The following is a 21,798-nucleotide window of genomic DNA, read 5'->3' as shown; positions in this document are numbered from 1 at the left end:
AATAATACAAAATGAAATACAAAAATAACAATAGTAGAAATGTAATAAATATAAAAGCTAAACATGCAAAATGAAACTAACTAACTTATAGCTAAATAACTGTCATCTTCACCATTACATCAGTACTACAACTACCATCATCATTACCACCACCACCATCATTAAACTGCTATCATTACCATCACCCTACTACCCATACCACTACTATTTGGAATGATATACAACAATGATAATAGAAATAATAGTAATAGCAATAATAGTAATAATACTAACAATTAGTAAGTTACTATTTACTATGCAGATGTTATTTTTCAGTGTCCCTCAGGCAAATACATATTTGGCTGCAAGAGGAGCCATTGCTCCTTTGCCCATGAGTATATTTAGTTTTTCCTCTGTGTTCCTCTAAGTTAACATTTGGAATAAATGTAGTAATTTCTGTGAATAAAGAATCTATTGGTGAGGAATATTTATCACAGTAAAGGAGAAAGTGCAGCTCTGTCTCTACCTCCCCTGTCATGCAGTGACCACATACACGCTCCTCTTTGGGTAGCCATGTCTTTTCATGTCCACCGATTTCTATTGCCAATTGGTGGTCACTCAGCCTGTACTTGGAAAGGATCTGTCTCTGCTCCGTATCTCTGACAGAGTAGAGATAATCAGCCCAATTCATATTCTCTGTTTAGGGTCAGATAGCAATTCAGTCAGCTTTGGGATATTGTTTTGTTTTTCCAATGTTGTAAATATGAGTCCTTTTGATTGGTTCATGATTTTGTTTATTGGAATTCTTTCTTTTGAAGCAGTGCTGGTGTCAGCTTGGTTGGTGATGTCCAACACCAGCTGACTGAGAGGGCTCAGCTCTGGGGTTTGAAGTGCTTTAAATTGCAGACTTGAATTCGGACTTGAATTTAGATGTAGCAAAAAAAATGTACAATCTTTTCTGTATTTTCATTACGGCCCAATTCTGCCCTACATGCATTGGTGGATTTCTCTGGGCTTGCAGAATTTTCTGGCATAAATGTAGGGCTTCAATTGGATGTTTGTCCCACATTTTAAAGTCCAGTTTATTGAGTTGCCCCCAAACCTCACTTCCGTAAAGAGCTATTGGTAGGATTACACTGTTAAATATTTTGGTCCAAATTCTAATTGAGATGTTCTGCAGGCTTTTTCTTTGAGTGCATTCACTGCCATATTAAAGTTTCCTGATGCAGATATGGTCAGACCAAGGTATGTGTACTTTTAGTGTGTTCAATTATGGTGTTGTTCAGGGTGAATTTATATTTGTGTTTCTGACATATGATTTTCCCCCCCAAAAAACAGGATTTTCTTCTTTTTATTTTTTAATGTACTGCCAGGGCCCAATTATGGCAATATTGCGCTAGAATATTAAGGTTCTGTTGAAGACCTTCTTTGGTTGGTGATAGAAGTACCAAGTCATTAGCATATAGCAGGTATTTTACCTCTGTGTCAAAAAGTGTGAGTCCTGGGGCTGGAGAATGGTCAATAAAGCAAGCAAAGATTTTGCCCTCTTTTTTTTGGTGGTGTGTATAGTGTATATATTTTTTAATGGTGTATTAATTAGTGTGTATAGTGTATATATGGTCAGCAGTGCGACAGTTGGGGAGAAAGACAATTTGACATTTATAAAAAAAAAAATTGTGAAGAAAGGTTTGAATTCTTGAATTCAAAATGCTACAGAAAACCTTTCCAAGTTGCTGTTTACGCAAATTCCCCTGTAATTATTGGGGTTTGATTTGTCTCCACTTTTGTCCCTGATGTAAAATGTAAAAATAAAACTTTTTTACCCCCCTTTTCTCCCCAATTTCGTGGTATCCAATTGTTAGTAGTTACTATCTTGTCTCATCGCTCATTGCTCGGGAGAGATGAAGGTCGAAAGCCATGCGTCCTCTAAACACAACCCAACCAAGCCGCACTGCTTCTTAACACAACGCGCATCCAACCCGGAAGCCAGCCGCACCAATGTGTCGGAAGAAACACCGTGCACCTGGCGACATGGTCAGCGTGCACTGCACCCGGCCCGCCACAGGAGTCGCTAGTGTGCGATGAGACAAGGATATCCCTACCGGCCAAACCCTCCCTAACCCGGACGACGACAGAGGCGCAAACCCAGAGTCTCTGGGGGCACAGTGTTGAACAATTTAAGCACAGCATTTTGAAATTCGGTTGGGCTGTTTTTCAGCATTTCCTTGCTGATGTTATCTAGACCACAAGCCGCCTTTGATTTAATAGATTTGAGCTTTTCATTTAGTTCTTATTGGGTAATCTAATGGATTTTAGTTGTTTTTGATTCAAGGATGTTAAATTTATCTCAAATTTCCAATTGGTTGTGTGGGATGTTTTTGTATAGGTTATCAAAATACGTTTTCCAAATTCCTTCATCTTGTATGGCTAATTCTTGTGGCTTTGTCGTGCTTAAATTGTTCCACATGTCCCAGAACTGATTTTGGTCAATTGCGTTTTCAATTTCATCTAGTGTCTTGTTGGTATAATTCAATTTCATCCATTTCAGTGTATGTTTATACTATTTCAGAGTTTCAAAGTATTCATATCGTAGCTCTCTGGGTTGTTTTGCTGCTTATGTTTTTCATTTGACATTTGTCTTAGGTGTTTTCTAATTGTTTTACATTCATTATCAAACCACTTTTCAGAAACATTTAGTTTTTTTGTTTCTGATGTTGTATTTCTTTGGTTTTCTCAAATTTGGTTTTGATGCTGCTTTTTGGAATATGCAGTTGATGTTTTGAGTAGCCAAATTGACACCATCTTTATTGTTTTGGTATTGTGAGTTATTGAACAACTGTATATTTCAGTTCAATGTATCTCTCTGGAGCCCATCTGTACCATTGGTTTATGTTGTAGAGTTTATTGGGCTGTTTTTTTGAATGTATATTTCCAGTTCATTTCTTCAGAAACACGTTGATCTGACTGTGATCTGACAGTGAATGCACTAATGGAGGAGGGGTCAATTTACTTTATTGGCTTGACGTAACAATGTACATATTGCCAAAGCTTTCTTTGGATATTTACAATATTAAGATAATAAGAATCAAAATTGACAACAGTAACCAAGGGTCACAATAAGCATACAGTAGAGGACATATGCAGTTTCTCTACCCATCTCTCTGAACCTCAACCTCTCCCTCGCTTTCTCTCAACTACTCCCTCACTCTCTCAACTACTCCCTCAACGACTCCCTCTCTCTCTCAACGACTCCCTCTCTCTCTCAACGACTATTATCATTGGGTTTACTTGATAGCTACCTACACAAATAGCTAGCTAGAACAAAGTGTTAATAAGATATTCATTTAAAAAGATTAAAAGCAATACAAATAATACACTCTCAACTACTCCCTCACTCTCTCAACTACTCCCTCTCTCTCAACTACTCCCTCTCTCTCTCAACTACTCCCTCTCTCTCTCAACTACTCTACCTCTCTACTACTCCCTCCCTCTCAACTACTGTCTCTCTCTCTCTCAACTTCTCTCGCTCTCTCTCTCAACTACTCTCTCTCTCGCTCTCTCAATCTCTCTCTCTCTCTCTTGGGCCAGCAACCGAAATGCAGTTAATCCCCAACAGCAACTGCTCCCGGGCTCTGATGATATGGCTGTTGGGTTAAATGCGGAAGACACGTTTCAGTTGAATGCATTTAGTTGTACGACTGACTAGGCATCCCCCTTTCTATCTCTCTCTCGCTACATGCATTAGCAGGCTGTTCACAGGAGGTGCACAAACCTCCATGTTATTATCAGGCTCATATGTAGCCCATTAGAGCAGCCAGGGGCTTTTTAATTGGTGAACAGGAGGTCAGAGGGGAAACGCGGTGCATCGCTTGTTGTTGAAGGATCAGAGTGCTGTGTTTGGAATGAGAAGGTTTTCCAGCAGTTTCTAGTGCTATTAATCTCGAGTGAATTCCCCAATTTTATTTTCAATTTTGTTAAACTGTTTAAGGAATTTGTAACCAAGTTGACTGGAGTTTTTTTTCTTCTTCTCAAAGTGGGTTTGGATTCGTTAACTACAGCCAGGCTGGCTGAAAGTCTTACTGGTTAGAAAGAGGAAGGACTAGGCGTACAACTGTTTGTCTATCTTGACCTTGGTTACGCCACCAGGTTGACAGGTTTGGCTGCCGGAACACCGTGATTCCCACCTGTTAATAAATGGATCCTGTGAACTTTAGATCTGTTGTTGCGAAGAGTAAATCGGGCCAACGACTGGAACCTTCTGGGCCGACAAAAACAAAAAGGGACACTTTGCCACCACTCTCCCCAAACCCTGTTCTCGTTCCCCTTTACATAAGAGGAGCTAAAATAACTTCTCCAGTTGGTTGAGACTTTAAACTAGAATTACACCGCCTTTTCATCCTCCCAGATTTCCGCCTGCCTCCTTTTTTTCTCTTCACGGTTGCGTATAAGATCTAGCCCAGATGCTGTAAGCCCCTGACAGCTGAGGCAGAGATGAAAGAGCCCGGCTCGTTGGCACTGAGATGGAGAGGGGAGGGCATTACCGAGCAAATGCCAGCCTAAATCCCCTTACACCTGCGAGCTCTCCAAGCTAACCCTCTACATTTTTACTTTTTAGTCATTTAGCAGATGCTGTTATTGTCATGCAAAAGTCTGTCGGTCTCGCGGTAATTGACATATTTTACATCTCCAGGCCTCCACTCATACTAGTTGCTGATGCGCGCCTTTTGAACAAATCAATTTAATATACACCATCACAATAAATCCATTGTTTATTTTAGACAGGACTAAAAGAGAATGATGATATGAAGAAAATGTATTTCAGAAGAACAGAATATGACTTGGCCTACTGCATGTTATCTGGCTAAGCGCCGTGCCATGGGCTGTAGGCTCGTTTATTTAACAGACAAGATATGCTAATAAGCCCCATGCCATTATTTTATAGTAAAAAGAATATCATTTAACTCACTGCTCTTGTGGCTGAATGGAAGGAAGCCCCCACAGCAATGTTCCAACATCTAGTGGAAAGCCTTCCCAGAAGAGTGGAGGCTGTTATAGCAGCAGAGAGGTGACCAACTCCATATTAATGCCCATGATTTTGGAATGAGATGTTCGATGAGCAAGTGTCCACATACTCTTGTTCATGTTGTGTATGTTCTTTTGCAACTCTGACTCTGCCGTAAGAGGGTTACTCCAGATGGGCAAGTTCCTTCCCTTTTATTCATATTGTTTCCCTACTGGATTCTTCTAAACCTATGATCTCTCTCTACTCTTCTCCCAATATCATTCGAAGAGATGATGGGGGGGGGGGGGGAACAATATCTGCCTGATCACTGTGCAAATGCTTTTATTTGAAGGAACTTGTCGTGGGCGCTTGGTATTGAACCCAAAACTTTTGGAGTTTCTAGTTTCCTAGCACAATTCTCAGACCATTTGCACCATCTGAACCCTATATACAAGCTAAATCATCTCACAGGCCCCCAATCGCAACAGGGCAGGTTTCTTCTTGTGCTTCTAATTTAATTATTGCTTATCAATTCACGCCCCGGGCACACAACCTACCCTCATCAGCCTACTCTGGCTTTGAATCCTAAACACTGCTTTCAAGATGGGATGAACTTTTCAACTCTGGGATTACACATTTTCTGTACTGAAAATACATGTATGCCCCTTTGACTGTAAAGTAACTTAAACGCTGATGTGAGAGTGGATCCCCTGGTTTTAAAGCAAATATTTAGCGTATTCCAAAGAACGCATTTGTAGTACAAGTGCTTAGGTCAGACGAAATGGGCCTACTCGCTGTTGTTCTGCGAGTCACGTTATCCAGCACAAAAACAGTTATACATCATATGCAATGGGCTGTGTTTGGCCCCGCCATTTGGTTTTAAAGAGAGGGTGTAAAATGGCAGTTTAGCCTTTGTGGCCCTCATATATAATCACAAAGCAGAGCCCAGTCAATACCGCTACCTGGCGGCAGGTCAAGTGCTGCAGAGGGCCGGGCAGGGTGAAGAAGGAAAAGAAAAGCAGCAGAATCAATGGGAACTGTTCTGCCACAGTCAGCTGACACTGCAAGCTTTCCAGCTCAGGGCTGAGGACATATTGAAAGGCATGGTGTATGCAGAGGATGACAACATGGCCATTGTATTTCTGCCAGTGAGCAGTGGAAGGCGTTATCTTCCCCACCATACCTTGGGCCCTTGTCCTCCTGGGAGGCCCATGTCAGCTAGTGTACACTTGGGCAGTTAAACTTTCTTGGTTTTTTTTAAGGGAGAGTTGATCAATTCAATGAAGGAAATGAACCCTTTACACTCGTGGAAATTGGCCTATATGGATAGGGCAAAATGTAAATGTTTATTACGGAAGAAATAATAACCATGGTACCAATGGGCTCCCGAGTGGCGAAGCGGTCTAAGACACCCTGTTGCGATTCCAGTATGTATCATAACCGGCCCTGATTGGGAGTCTCATAGGGCGGCACACAATTGGCCCAGCGTTGTCCGGGTCTGGCCGGTGTAGGCCATCATTGTAAATAAGAATTTGTTCTTGACTGACTTGCCTAGTTAAATAAAGGTGTAAAAAAATATATATATTTAAAAAAAAGTTGACAGTTTGGAGATTATGGGAAAATGATCAGACCAAAGGTGAGGACACAACAGTGCACCTGAAACAAAACATTAAATGAAACATTACCCTGTTGATTTGTATGTGCGTTTTACATCTACTGTTCTTTTCGCCACATCTGTTGATTACAAAGTCTAAAAATACTCTGAATACATTCAGTAACACAGTAAGAATATTCCTGGAACATGCGGGGTAGGTGCAACATACAAAGAACAGGAAGGCTGTTTATGCTCCCAATTCACCACTTTGTTAACAACGTTTCGATCCCAAACGGATTTCCGCCACGTCAAAGAGACGAGAGTGCTCCCAACTCAAAATATACACATTCCCCTTTACATGACGCATGGTGGGTGTGGAAACAATTCACTTTTGCCCATAGTCAACCATAATGAAGCATACAGGATTATATACATACAAATGGGTCCGAGTTATAACCTAGGCAACAGTATGACCATTGGCCGCGGTGGCCGTAGATATAATTAGTCACCTAATTCAACTTATAAAGTTTGCTGTGCCCTAAAATCGAAGGAATGTCATCAATTAAGTGTTTCCAGAGCTTGATATGGTGCAAGAATGGATTGTTAGGGCTGAAAATCACATTCTATTCGAACAACCCCAAATACAGATTGGCATAATTCCGTGCCATTTGACTCTTATTACATCATTTTACTCTCTTGTTTGTAACCAATCGGTCTTATGTAGCAAAATTTGAAATTGTGTTTTTTTTTTTATACATTGAATAAAAGTAGAGACAGAAAATGGTATATCATACACTGCAGTTGAGGAACAATGAGAAATAAATTCTGCTTTGAAAGTTGATGAACTTGTAACCTCACTTTTGAGAAAATGTTCCTTGAATGTTTTGGTACCTACTGGAGAGCTCTTCTTTGTCTACACCCATTCAGCATCGTTCACACCCTCTTAAGCCTTAGCCCCGCCCAACTATTTAAGGATTCACATGTGAGGCCATGTACTAAACAACCAAAGATTTCAAGACTAAATGCTGGTTTATACTACGGGTGTATTCGTACATTGGAGTGTCAGAGTGCGCTCTGGGCATTTCGTCAATTTAGATCGTTGTCAGATTGTCCGTTCATAAATGTTGAGTGTTTCGCTCTCGGAGCGTTCAGAATGCACACTGGACGCTCGGACCGCGGAGTTGGGTTGATCGGAGTGTTCTGACCTAACAGCAGCAGTCAAGCGCCCAAGCTAACTGGCTAATGTTGGCTAGCTTGCTAGCTACTTCCAGACATAACAGCGAGAACAGCTCACTCTGACCGTTTTAGTAGTCCTAGCAGAGCTGATTAGGCTGTTTTTATGTTATCTAGAGCGTTAGTGACTAACTGTGCTGCTGGCAACAATTTAATTATGCTTTTATGCCAACACCGGCCATGTTCAACGGCATTGAGCCTTCGTAAATGTATCAGTTAGTTACCAGCTATGTCTATCGACAGTTGTCATGAACACTCTATTGAAATGGTTACTTGCATAGTGGAGTCTTTGGATTAGACATGTAGCTAAACAATGAACCATAATCCCAACTCATAAGGTTACTACCCTGCATGAATCTGCAGGTAGCAAGCCAACCAGGTTCAATGTTAGCTAGCTAACATTAGGCTATAACTAGCAATGCAAATGGCTCTGAGATATGAATATTAATACACAGATCATACATGTAACGTTAGCTAGCGAGCCAGCCAGAAAATGTATTTGACAAAATTAGAAACATGTAATATCTTGAAAATGTAGCTAGCCAGACTTTCTATCTTGTTCTCTTTTTGACTCCCTCTGCATATTTGCAATCAACTCTAATTCCCCCGGGCCTTCCACTGATTTCAAAACTCGGTCCTCCAGGAAGTGGAGAGCAACACTTTGATATCTTTAAAAAAAAGCTGCGTTAGAAACGATTACCGACAAATACTGACCAGCTCATAGATAGAAGCGTGCAACATGGCAGACCAATCATAACTCATCTCTTGGCATGTCCAGCCAGTCCATTATCTCAGCCTATCACGGTTAGCAGGAAGGTTCCTGTCTTTTTTCATGGCTAAACCAACTAGTCATTTAAAAAAAATATTTGTATTTATAGATGGCATACAAGTTTGTTATTAAGGCACATGAATGTTCACATGTTCCAGAATGCATTTCTGCCAAAGAATGCATTTGATTAAAAAAAAAGTTTACATTCAAATGGCTCTCCTGTGAAGTAGTGACGTGTGACAAGCGCCTAGTTTCCTGAAACGAGTCACATTTTATTAGATAGCAATGAAATGAGAAGTATCTAAAGGAAATAGGCTGTCTTGGCCTAATTCCAAAACTTATACAGCAAATAAAGGTGTTATTGTCATCAAAGAAGGTGAATGATGTGCATTTTATAATGCTTATATTGCTCGTTCATGCGTGCACAGTTTTGTGACAGGTCTGATTTTATAACAGGAAACATGCAGATATTTAGTGTGAAATGTACACAATGATTAGGAATGAGGCCCCTGGACATTTTGATAAAAGGGGAGGGGGGTGGTTTTAACACAGACCTATGCAGGAAGCCGACTGACCGGAATTCCCTGTTACCCGGAGATAACTTCCACCCTACCCCCCTGAAAAAGAGCCTCCCAATCAGCCAATACAGTCGCATAATGCAGCATCTGGGGCACACAGAGGGACTATGACAAACAAGCGCACTGTCTGGATGAACGCTTTAGACTCCGGGGTTACCCAGAGGAATGGCTGTATGACACACAGGACTGTTACAAAAATATGACCCAGGATGACATCCTCACTCACAAACCACCTTCTGACCAACGAGTCCAATGCTTCCTTCAGTACTCCCCACTTGGCAAACAGTTCAACCATATCATAAAACATTTAAAAACGCTGTCACATCTTGAGCACAACTGGAAAAGATGTTTAAAAGGTAGTCTTTAGACACACCTCCAACTTCAGTCAAAGGGTGGGGAGGTCTGTCGGTCTCTTCTACCGGTGCCACTTAGCACCTACCTAGACAATGTGTCGGGACGGTAATTACAGATGTGGCCGATGTACCCAGTGTAACTTTACGGACAAATGCACAACGTTCAATCACCACATCGCGGGCAGAGCCATTAAGATTAAGGGCGTCATTACTTATTCTCCAACAAATGTGGTATACCTGATCAAGTGTATTTGTGGTCTATGCTGTGTAGGAAACAACTAACTGAGCTCTGAAAACAAGGATAGCAGAACACAGGAGTAATATCAGGACTCTTGATCAGAGAAGCCCTGTGGCTGCGCATTTCATGGAGGCTCGTCACGACATCAGCTCTCTGACATACATTGGTATCGAACATGTTAAGGCTCCTAGGTGGGGTGCAGATACTAAAAACAGACCCGCAGTCATGAGTCATGACCACACTAAAATTCCATGTGACCATTGAGTCACGGTAATTTCATTTTATATACTCTGGACATGCGTCAGTAGTACCCAACTTGCTAACTACCATTAGGGCCGAATGGCCTGGTACTCAGGGTTCTATTGTCCCTCTAACTACTCTGGCATCAATATAAATGCTATCGAAAATCACATCAAACAATTGTAATTTAAACAGTAGACCTATCATACTTTTAAAAAACACCTCACTGTGATGATCAATTTGGAGAAAGAAGTTCAACAGCAGGTTGAAACAGTGTAAAACATGGTTGTTTGTGGAAGTTGTTTCAAAGCCTAACAACAAAATGGACAGCCCTTTCTAAGGTGATGATTAATTCAAAACACCCATATGCATATTACAACTTATGCATATGCATAGCCTTATGAGCCCAAACCCAAGAGAAAATATATATATATTTATCCTACTACTGCATATTATGCATGGCAAAAAAAAAACATAACTCATTTAAGATGTCTTTGGTACATAATTGGTCTAGCCTATACACCAAAATTAAACATTTGAGTAATCGCCTTTGAGTGTGGACTGTATTATGTTGCATACTGGATGGACTGATTACCTTTTGCTACACTCCAAAATCCATGAGTCTGGTAGAGAATGTATGCTGTCGGTTCATCGATTGTGCATGGCGGATTACAGTTAGTTTACAATAAGTGAATTTGTATTTGATTTTGAATAGCCTAGTATTTTTTTTCTATTTTCAGAATGAATTGAGTGACACTTTACCTTCAGCTATACAGAATCTCGCCACCATCCATCTCCCCTTTTCTGTCCATTATTCTTTTCTTGGGTGCGCAGAAAGGCTCTCAACAGTTTAGTGAAATATGTTTCGTTGCGAAAGCATGTCACTATTGATATTCCCGAACAGCTTTCACTTGGATTCCCAAGTGATGCACTGGGTAGCTGCAGGAACAAGGTTTGAGAGCCCATGGCATACAGAGTTTGGGCAGAATATCACCTGTCGGGCAGTGAGAGCATACTCCTCAAACAGTGGTTGATGTGGGGAGGGAAATAAGTGTTCTTTATATTTATTTCTCAGCTGCTCATGTTAAACACAGCTCCGCTATAAAACCGAAGTAGCCTATAAAACAGACTGGCGGTGGAAAAGCACGGCCTCCATTCCATATTTGCACACAGATGACATGTATTTTCCATCCCTGCCCCTGCTCCTGCCCATTTGATGATGGCCATTCTAAATCAAAACTAATTTGACATATTAGTAAAGATGAAATTGAGAATAGTCTGATGGGTGATAATAGGATCACTTGATGAGAGAACAGCTGTGCAGCCCGAGACAAGCAACTGAGCTTTTCTTTTTTGCCACTTATTCAAATGATCAATAGCCTATCGTCGCACCATGCAGCCCATATATGTTTTGATTTCTAAACACATTCTAAGGTGTGTATCATTCACAACTAAAGTCGCCAAATAACTCTGCATATAGGACCCGTTTCAAAACCACTTTTACACTCCAACATAGCCACTTCATATGCGCACTCACTCTGAAAAAATATCAAGTTAAATTATATTCTTAGTTTAAAATCCGATCAAATAAATAATGGAACGGGACATGCCGACAGTTTATGGTAGGTGCAGCATAAGAACAAAAAAAGGACAAGGGTTTGAGCGAGAGGACTAAATGATGTCTCCATGTGGCCACACACCTCTCCAAAGTGTGCACAGTTCTTAAGTAGGCCCGCTGTCAACTCCAAAGCACACTTACTATCAGAAGACTGCTGGCTTACCACCTCAGTTCAGTTCTTACTGCTTACTGAGGGACCTGCCTAACTCACTACACAATAGACCTCTACAAAAGTCTGTGGTGGCACTAGATAGTCCATAAAGATGAACCTGTAAAGAAAGTGTCATGAGTTCAACTCACGTTTTTTTTTTTTCACGACCAACCCCTTTCTTGACAATGGCACACCCACCCAACAGCATGCCCAAAAGAACACCGACGACGACTGAAGATTGTAGCTATGTTTGGTGGAAATGTGAGATGGCGTTTGAACGGGTCTTTGACAAGCTCAGAACTGACTCATCCTCGGCTGCCAATGAAAACGAGGAAGCACTGATAGATTATGGAGGAGGGTGCTCTCGCAGCAATATGAGAACACTCTTCTCCTTTTCTTTCCTCTCTCTCCTCTGTCCTCTCCAACTGCCTAATCCCCTCGCCTCACTCATAGACACTTACACTTGTAATTCCCAGCCAGATCCAACCGGAGTGAAAGCAGCGATTTTGAATAGCCAGCGACAGGGCGGATTAGCCAAGCGAAATCCAGACTGAAGGCATGTTTTTTTTTAGCATGACTCGCTATTCTTGACTTTGGCCGGCAACTTTAAAGCCGTTGGTCAGTTATCGTCGAAATCCGCTCAATTATAAAGCTGCTGGGTTCTGAAAGGGTGGAGGTCGATATTTTTAATTGTAGAAGAAACAGAAAAAGGAGGAATCTCTCATCTATTGGTATGATATCATAACAAGATTAGTTTTCGTCTAATCATTCAAAACCCTGAATGTCTCTAATGGGACAAAATCCAACAATCAATGAACACAGAAATGTCAGTTATGTAAGATAATAGACTGTCTGTACTTTCGGGACTTTACCGGACTGTTTGAAAGTAATAGAAATTACAGTGTAAGGGTGGCTGAGATGTTGTTTCCAAAATTGGCTCCTAGAACTCCATCACTCAGCCGAGAGAGAAATCTTTGGCGTATTTGAATGAACCAGACTTTTTACAAGAAGACGGTTTGATCAAAAAGCCTTACGTCTCTCACCCCCATTACTGAGGACGGCTCCTTTTGATATCATTTCCAGATGAGGGTTGAAGAGAATCAGATGAAGGGAACGGAGCGAGAGAGAGGAACATCCCCAACCCTTCGGCCTCTACGTTCACTCAGTCCACAGAGTTCTATATGATAAGCCATCGCCTCTCCGATAGCTCTCGCACTCCTTCCAATTGTTCTCCTTTAAAAGGTGTGACTAATGACGAAGTCATTCCGTTTCAAATCTAACCGTCCCTCAGATATGCATATCCCCTTTGTCTGTTTGCTTTTTTTTAACACACTGATTCGACTTGAGAAGAACCCTTTCAAGTCAGACTAAGAAAGGAGAAGATCACGGAAGCTGTCAAGATAAAAGTTCTGGGTATTAATGAGTAATGGGTATCATCGTGAAATCGCTCTTCTCTCACTCAGCAGATTTGGAAGGACAAAGATAAAGTACATATGAGAGGAGATATGCTGACATGAGAATTGCCGGTGCCCTGGAGCATTCCAACATCTGCCCGAGCGAAACCGCCTCTCTGTCCTCTGCCCAGGTGTGCCATGAAAGCAGGATCTTCTCGGCAGTTGGCTGTCACTCGTCACGTTCACCTCACAGCCCTGGAAACACTTTCATCCCCCCCATCTCATCTTCCCCCATACCACAGCTGGCTGTCATGGGAAAGAGGAAACAACTATAACAGTAACCTGCGTGCACGTACACTCGTCTGTCAGCTCACTGTAGTGTACTGTATCAAGCTGTGCCTATGCTAGCTCAGGTAGGCCTATTGTCTGTGGAAGGCCTCTACAGACGGCAGCTGAAAACGCAATTCTGTGTTTACTTTCATGATTTGTTGACCAGCCACCCTGCTGCGGCTTACACAATGTCAAAAGGAATGAATGTGGATGAAAACGGTCTTGAGTGGCAGGCAAGGAAATGAGAGAGCGCATCCCCAGGATCCCTGAAGTGAGGGAGGGAGTTGGACCCTGTGGCGGAAGGCAGGCTAGGCTGTCAGAGGAGCGGAAGGCATGGCTGTTCTCTCTCAGATTTGACCAACCAGTCAGAACCATCACTTTCCATCAGCAGTGGGATCGTTCATAGACCTGCAGCTCTGAAATATGAGTGTTAAAAACATATTCCACTGTCTTCCGTTTTTCTCCCAACGGAAGACTTGCTGTGTGAGTCTCATGACTGAACTGAAATTCCAAAGATTTACTGATAAATCTCTCAACTCATAGAGGATAAAGAACAGCTTTTATTTAGTCACTGGTGGGGTTAATGAGGTACATCCCATATAGTACAGTACACACTCCTCCCTCCCAGTGACTCATAGTGAAAGGCTGGTGGCAAAAGAGAGAGAAGAACCCCCTAGAGACACACTGGAACTGTTCCAAATGTTCCACTCCGGAATATCTTCCAAGGACAATCAGATAAATAGTTTATATTAAGAGGGGCTGTGTGAAATCGATTGCTGAAGGTGTTATCTGCGCTCGCAAAAAATGGCTGGTAATTAGTCACGGCTAAAGGAGCATTAGAGAGCGCAAAATGGATTTCATCTTAATATACAGTGCCGTGAAAAAGTATTGCCCTCTTTCTGATTTTCTCTATTTTTGCTTATGTTTGATACTGAATGTTATCAGATCTTCAACCAAAACCTAATGTTAAATAAAGAGCACCTGAGTTTATAAATAACAAAAAGTTACATAACAGTTAATTAAATAAATAAATAAATAAATAACATAAGTAATTGCCCACTTGCACTCAATTACTGGTTGTGTCATCTTTTAGCTGCAATGACTGCCACCAAATGCTTCCTGTAGTTGTTGATCAGTCTCTCACGTCGCTGTGGAGGAATTTTGGCCCACTCTTGCATGCAGAACTGCTTTAACTCAGCGACATTTGTGGGTTTTGCCCACAATTTGTTAAGTCTTGCCACAACATCTCAATTGGGATTAGGTCTGGACTTTGACTAGGCCATTCCAAAACTTGTTGCTTTTTAACCATTTTCATGTTTTGGATCATGACCCAGCTGCGCTTCAGTTTCAGCTCACAGTCGGATTCCCTGACATTCTCCAATAGAGAGAAGAATTTATTGTTTCTTCTATTAAGGCAATTTGTCCAGTTCCTGTGGCAGTAAAGCATCTCCAAATCATCACACTACTACCACCATGCTTGACCGTTGGAATGAGGTTCTTACTGTGAAATGCGGTGTTTTGGTTTTTCACCAGGCATAAATGGGACCCATGTTATCCAAAAAGGTATACTTTTGACTCATTTGTCCATAGAACATTCTTCCAAGAGTCTTGATGATCATCCAGGTTAATTCTGTTCTGCATCAGAGAATTCTACAGGGGAATGTCAGACCATCCGTCTGTGAGCTGAAGCGCAGTTGGGTCATGCAGAAAGACAATGATCCAAAACATACAATCAAGTCTAAATGAGAATGGTTAAAAAGCAAGACATTTGAAGTTTTGGAATGGCCTAGTCAAAGTCCAGACCTAATCCCAATTGAGATGTTGTGGCAAGACTTGAAACGAGCAGTTCATGATTCAAAACCCACAAATGTCGCTGAGTTAAAGCTGTTCTGCATGCAAGAATGGGCCAAAATTCCTCCACAGCGATGTGAGAGACTGATTTACAATGACAGGAAGCATTTGGTTGTAGTCATTGCCGCTAAAGGTGGCACAACCAGTTATTTAGTGTAAGGGGGCACTTACTTAAAATACAAAAATATGCAAAAAAATCACAAAGGGGCAATACTTTTTCACTGAACTGCAGATACAGTAGCTCCTGAGTGTATCTCTCCCCATGCTATCTTCTGATAGCTAGTCAGACCACTATGGCTAGGTAGACTTCTCCAACGCTGGTGCTAGGGCCTGACTTAAATCCTATAAGGACACTGTTGGCAGGTGTGCTTTTGGAGCAGCTTAGGCTCTGCCATTATTTGTTTGTGCCTAAACCTCAGCAATAAGGCACTTGAGTAAACCGCAGCTGTTGACTAAGATTGGACTTGTGTATTCAAAGGTAATCTTCAGTCAACTGTCTGAGTGATTGACTTTGCCCTGTTGCGTTGTGTACTATACCTGTGAGTTAGGGCCAGATGTGTTAGTTTAGAGATTAAACTACTGTAGGGATTGATCATGTCAGCCAATCAGCTCTCCTAGTTGAAAAACAAAAAGAAAATCCTCCCATGAAAAACGACCGTATGTTCTTTCAGTTGAGGTTCTTGAACCTAATGCCCCTTCCAAAGCTTTTCAAAGGCATCTTATCAACCAACCACCACTGTGTAAATACTTATGTGGCTACGGCTTGTTTGATCGACTCTGACAATGTGACTTCATGTGCTTTATTACAGAAGCTCAAACAGAAGAACCAACAGCTGAAGCAGATAATGGACCAGCTCCGAAACCTCATCTGGGAGATAAACTCCATGCTGGCTGTTAGGAATTGAATGCCAAACACGGCGACACAGAGGGCGTGCATACACACACACACACACCACCGACTGGAAGATATGGCTATTAACTGGATAAGTGACAGGGTCCCTCTAAGGTGGCACTTAAGAAATACAGGCTTTCACAATATACTACTCTTTCCCACAAGACGAGTTGGGAGAGAAGAAAAGGGGGAAGAAAGCAAAGAAGAATGAAGATAAGTCATGCAATGGGGAAATGCTGATATACATTACCCGGCCAATTTATTAGGCACACCCATTTAGTACTGGGATCAGACTGGTCATCTGCTGCAATAGCCCCATCCATGACAAGGACCAATGAGTTGTGTGTCCTGAGATGTCGTTCTGCGCCATTATTTGTTTGTAGCCCACTTGTTAACTTGCATGAGTCTTGCCATTATCCTTCGACCTCTCTCATCAACGAGCTGTTTTCGCCCACAGGACTGCCGCTGACTGGATGTTTTTTTATTTGTCGCACCGTTCTCGGTAAACCCTAGACACGGTCATTTGTGAAAATCCCAGGAGCGCGGCCGTTTCTAAGATACTGGATCCGGCGTGCTTGGCACCGACGATCATACCATGCTCAAAGTTGATTAGGTCACTCCTTTTGCCCATTCTAACATTCAATCGCACAATAATCGAATGCCTCGATGCCCCTCTGCATGCTTTATACAGCAAGCCACGTGACTCACTCTCTTTTGGAGCGATCCATGTGTGTGAACGGGATGTTGTACCTAATACACTGGCCGGTGAGTGTAGTTATCGCCTACAATATGGTTGAGGACTTTCAGAGTTGTGGTTTGAAAGACTATAGTCATGGCTTTCAGTAGAATTCAAATCAACTGTTGATTTATTGTAGGCACTAGGTATAAATGCAGGACAATATGTAGTCAATCGTACAACATTTTATATATTTAATCTCTATCCCAAAATATGACAAATACTCAGATTACCCATTTAAAGGGGTTTTGATGTTCTATTTCCCTCGATATGTTTTTATACATTCCTTAACCATTTTAGCTAAAAGGACATACAGGGCAACATTTGTGAAGGAGAGCACAGACATGTAAAAAAATACTAGGGCACATTGTTGAAAATAAGTTTCAAATTAAATCACTGCCAGATTGAGGTTTGCATTATTTTTACTGGACTTTTTATGATCATCACAATGTCTCGTTAACTTTTGTAATTCTATGGCGCTATAAATCCTGCAGTGATTTAGGCCACTGTTTCTTTCCGTTCTATTTTTAGATCTGTCTGCTCACGAGGACCGTCAGATCAGGTCTCTTTGTGGTCTTTTTGGATTGTCCCCAGGCTTTAAAAGTAAAACAAAAAAAATCCAGCCAGAAACAGTGCCGGCCCAGCCAATAAGCGACATAAACAACTTAGTAGGGTCCCGTGGCCACTGGGGCCCCCTGACCCTTTGATTGAATCCTGGTGTTATTATACTGATGATTTGTCGGAACAGAGGGTTTCTTTACGTACAGTGCATTCGGAAAGTATTGAGACCCCTTCACTTGTTCCACATTTTGTTACAACCTTATTCTAAAATGGATTAAAAATGTTTTTCCCTTCATCAATCTACACACAATACCCCATAATGACAAAGAAAAAACAGATTTAGCAATATTACAAAGAAAAAAACAATCACATTCAGACCCTTTTCTCAGTACTTTGTTGAAGCACCTTTGGCAGCGATTACAGCCTCGAGTCTTCTTGGGTATGATGCTACAAGCTTGGCACACCTGTATTTGGCTTCTCCCATTGTAGCTTCTCCCATTCCTTTCTGCAGATCCTCTCAAGCTCTGTCAGGTTGGATGGGGAGCGTCACTGCACAGCTATTTTCAGGTCAGATATGTTGGATCGGGTTCAAGTCCGGGCTCTGGCTGGGCCACTCAAGGACATTCAGACTTTTACCGAAGCCACCCCTATGTTTTCTTGGCTGTGTGCTTAGGGTCATTGTCCTGGTGAACATTCGTCCCAGTCTGAGGTCCTGAGCGCTATGGAGCAGGTTTTCATCAAGGATCTCTGCACTTTGCTCCGTTCATCTTTCCCTCGATCCTGACTAGTCTCTCAGTCCCTGCCTCTGAAAAACATCCCACAGCATGGTACTGCCACCACCAAGCTTCACCGTATGGATGGTCTTGGCCAAGTGATGAGTGGTGCCTGGTTTCCTCCAGACGTGACGCTTGGCATTTAGGCCAAAGAGTTCAATCTTAGTTTCATCAGACCAGAGAATCTTGTTTGTCATGGCACCTAAAGGACTTTCAGACTTCGTGGCAAACTCAAAGCAGGCTGTCATGTGCCTTTTACTGAGCAGTGGCTTCCTGCCTGGGCACTCTACAATAAAGGCCTGATTGGTGGAGTGCTGCAGAGATGGTTGTCCTCCCATCTCCTCAGAGGAACTCTGTCAGGGTCACCATCGGGTTCTTGGTCACCTCCCTCACCAAGGCCCTTCTCCCCCAGTTGCTCAGTTTGGCTAGACGGCCAGCTCTAGGAAGAGTCTTGGTGATTCCAAACTTCTAACATTCATGAGTGATGGATGCCACTGTGTTCTTGAGGACCTTCAATTCTAAATACATTTTTTGGTACCCTTCCGCATGTCTGTGCCTCGACACAATCTTGTTTTAGAGCTCTACGGACAATTCCTTCAACCTCATGGCTTGGATTTTGCTCTGACAACTGTGGGACCTTGCATAGACAGGTGTGTGCCTTTCCAAATCATGTCCAATCAGTTTAATTTACCGCAGGTGGACTCCAATTACGTTGTAGAAACATCTCAAGGATGATCCATGGAAACAGGATGCACCTGAGCTCAATTGAGTGTTTTTGTTTTGTCATTATGGGTATTATGTGTAGATTGATTAAATAAAACATTTATCAATTTTAGAATAAGGCTGTAACATAAAATGGTGGAAAAAGTCAAGGGGTCTGAATATATTCCCGAATGCAGTGTAGGTGATGGTTTCTACGGTTGTAGCTGGAGGGAGTAGACAGCTCCATCTGGTTGTTGACAACTATCATTTTAGCTAAGCATAACCCTTTTCCTAACCTTAACCTCAGGTTGGATTCAATCTGTATCGTGGAAGATCTGCGTTACAATGTAAAGGTAATTTCCAATTAGGTCGACATATGCAGCATTTGCCGTGAATGCACTCCCTGCAAACGCTATAACACAGATCTCCCGCAATACAGATTCAATCCAACCCCTCATTCTCCTAACCTGCTACGTAAACAAACCATCAGTCTTGACAAATCATTAGCATCACATCGGCCTCAATCATGTTCTGAGGGAAGCTCCGTCTTGAGCAGAACTAATGTGATTGGTTGGATGAAAGTAGGTGGTTAAAAATATGTTGGAGGCATTACATGCGTGTTGCGACCCGCTTGGTTGCCAGTTCAAATCAAGATTACGACTTTTGTTTTCCAACCTTACCGAACATTCTTAACTAATTACATTTCTAATCTATTAACTTTCAACATTTGACTGAACAGCTTTAAATATGTGAAAACATCAGAGCATTAAATAACTACCAGTCAGGAATGTAGGGTAGGTAGCTTGTTACTCCCAAGTAGTCTTCTTACAAATCAGTCAGTAAGCCCATGTTGGCTAAAATGTTTTAGGTTGCTAGGTAAGTTAGTCTAGCCAGATATCTAAACCTTGTAGTAATTATGGCTGAATTACGAACCAGGTATGCAGGGGACGTGCCCAGGGGCCCGGACCTCCAGCGGGCCCCCATAGATTTTTTTAGTCACTCTCTCAGATGTCTTTAAAATGGCATAAGCCATGGCAAAATATGGAGAATTGCAGGAAATTTGCTTTTAAACTGCAAAATGTTCTATCAAACCCATGGCAAAACCGCACATTTCTCTCTCCGCTGCCAAGAGGGGGGCCCTAAAAAGTTTTGCCAGTAAGCTTGTTTTTTTTTAGCATAAGGCTACGGCCGGCTATGGGCGGAAAGATGGACTGTGGCCGACAGAGAAACAGAAAGGGAAGGCCGCAGGCCATCAGGTCTCATATTAATATCAATATTACCTATGTAGGGGATATGGTGTCATTTGGGAAGCAGAATAGGGAGGAAAGCAAAGACGCTCCTTCCACAGAATAAGAATCAATCGCTGGATAGTGGATCATGATTTATTTTCACAAACCAGGTTTCCAGCCAAACTTTTTATGCTTGTAAAAGTACGGTACAAGGGGGTAACCCCCCCTGTAATTCACATTAACACCACAAGATGTCACCAAATAATTTTCCTTGTTGTCACTGCTCTTGCTCAACAAAAATATCCTCTGTGTCATCACAACTGAGATATTTCAAAACGATTGTGGTAAATTTGTAATTTTTTTGCTATTTTCAAAATGTTGTAGATATATTCCAATAAAGCTTTTTTTTTTTTATGAGATACACAAGTAGGAAAGCCTTAATGATAAATAATCCACTTGTTTAGAGAGAAGTGTAGGTCATTTTTATTTAGTAAAGGGGGTAGCTGGCCCCTGGGGGCTAGTCTCCCCTTTATGGTTATGAATGTGTTTCTACCTGTCATTTAGACAATGACTAGCCCAGTTAGTGAAGTTGCTAGCTAGCATAAACTAGTGCTATCAGTAAATGCTAGGAGTGCTAGCTAGCAACCTTACTACCAGATTGTCTGAGGTAAAATACATTAAAAAGATAACGTAACTTATTTGCAGTTAGAAATGTTTACACTAGTGACTGATAGCGTTACATTTAATGTTACTTTATACCCTTATGTATTTTACACTGCATTTTGTGTCACATAGCTTGCTATGTTTTTAAGAGAGAGCTTTTCAATTGGCATCTCTCCCCCTTTTTTCAGTCACAGGTGGGGACTGGATTAGGTGTGAGCAGTGCAGGAGGTGGGCGGAGGTTTACTGGGGATAGCTTTATTTGTGACCTATGTACAAATTAGAATTGTGCAATAGTATCAATGTTACACTGAATTGAGTTACGTTGTTATTAAATGTTATATTCCATTCCAAATGTCGATAAAATACCCTAGACAATGTGGGATCTTTTTGTGTCGGTAAAATCAATTATGCTAGAAATGTTAGTGGAAATGTTTTTGTGCGCAAATATGGATATAATAACCCATCATGTCGAAGTAACTTGGAGTCACGCGATGACATGTTGTGTAGTCCTCCCACTACGACTCGTCCGGGAAAGCATGCTGTTTATTAGGATACAGATTAAATCATTTCACAGGGTGGTGAAACTACAAGGTGATGAGCTTGACATGATCAAAAAAATGAAACGTCCCTTTTTCAGGACCCTGTCTTTCAACGATAATTTGTAAAAATACAAACACCGTTTCCAATGCTTGTTCAATGAACCATAAACAACGAATGAACATGCACCTGTGGAACGGTCATTAACACACTAACAGCTTACAGACGGTAGGCAATTAAGGTCACAATTATGAAAACTTAGGACACTAAAGAAGCCTTTCTACTGACTCTGAAAAACACCAAAAGAAAGATGCCCAAGGTCCCCCTGCTCATCTGCTTGAACGTGCCTTAAGCAAGGAGGCATGAAGATGTGGC

At 41.7% G+C, this 21,798-nt stretch overlaps 1 protein-coding gene across 10 annotated transcripts in view; it reads left to right on the top strand.

Moving 5' to 3' along the window:
• The window catches only part of LOC110488406 (mediator of RNA polymerase II transcription subunit 30), a 39,625-nt gene extending 18,363 nt beyond the window's left edge, over positions 1-21,262 (top strand). For 6 of the 10 annotated variants that reach the window (XM_090228186.1, XM_036971233.2, XM_090228187.1 and 3 more), the window contains one exon: positions 16,140-21,262. In XM_090228186.1, the coding sequence (XP_090084312.1) occupies positions 16,140-16,235 (96 nt within the window). In that variant the 3' untranslated portion in view covers positions 16,236-21,262. The remainder of the gene's footprint in view (positions 1-16,139) is intronic. The other 4 variants (XM_090228193.1, XM_090228196.1, XM_090228195.1 and 1 more) reach the window with 1 other exon arrangement.
• Positions 21,263-21,798: the final 536 nt, after the last annotated feature.

Source organism: Oncorhynchus mykiss, chromosome 30 (assembly GCF_057628025.1).
Source record: "Oncorhynchus mykiss isolate SJ-2025 chromosome 30, ASM5762802v1, whole genome shotgun sequence".
NCBI lineage: Eukaryota > Metazoa > Chordata > Actinopteri > Salmoniformes > Salmonidae > Oncorhynchus > Oncorhynchus mykiss.
The sequence above is the reverse complement of the archived record's forward strand: the minus strand, read 5'-3'. Positions and strand labels throughout refer to the sequence as shown.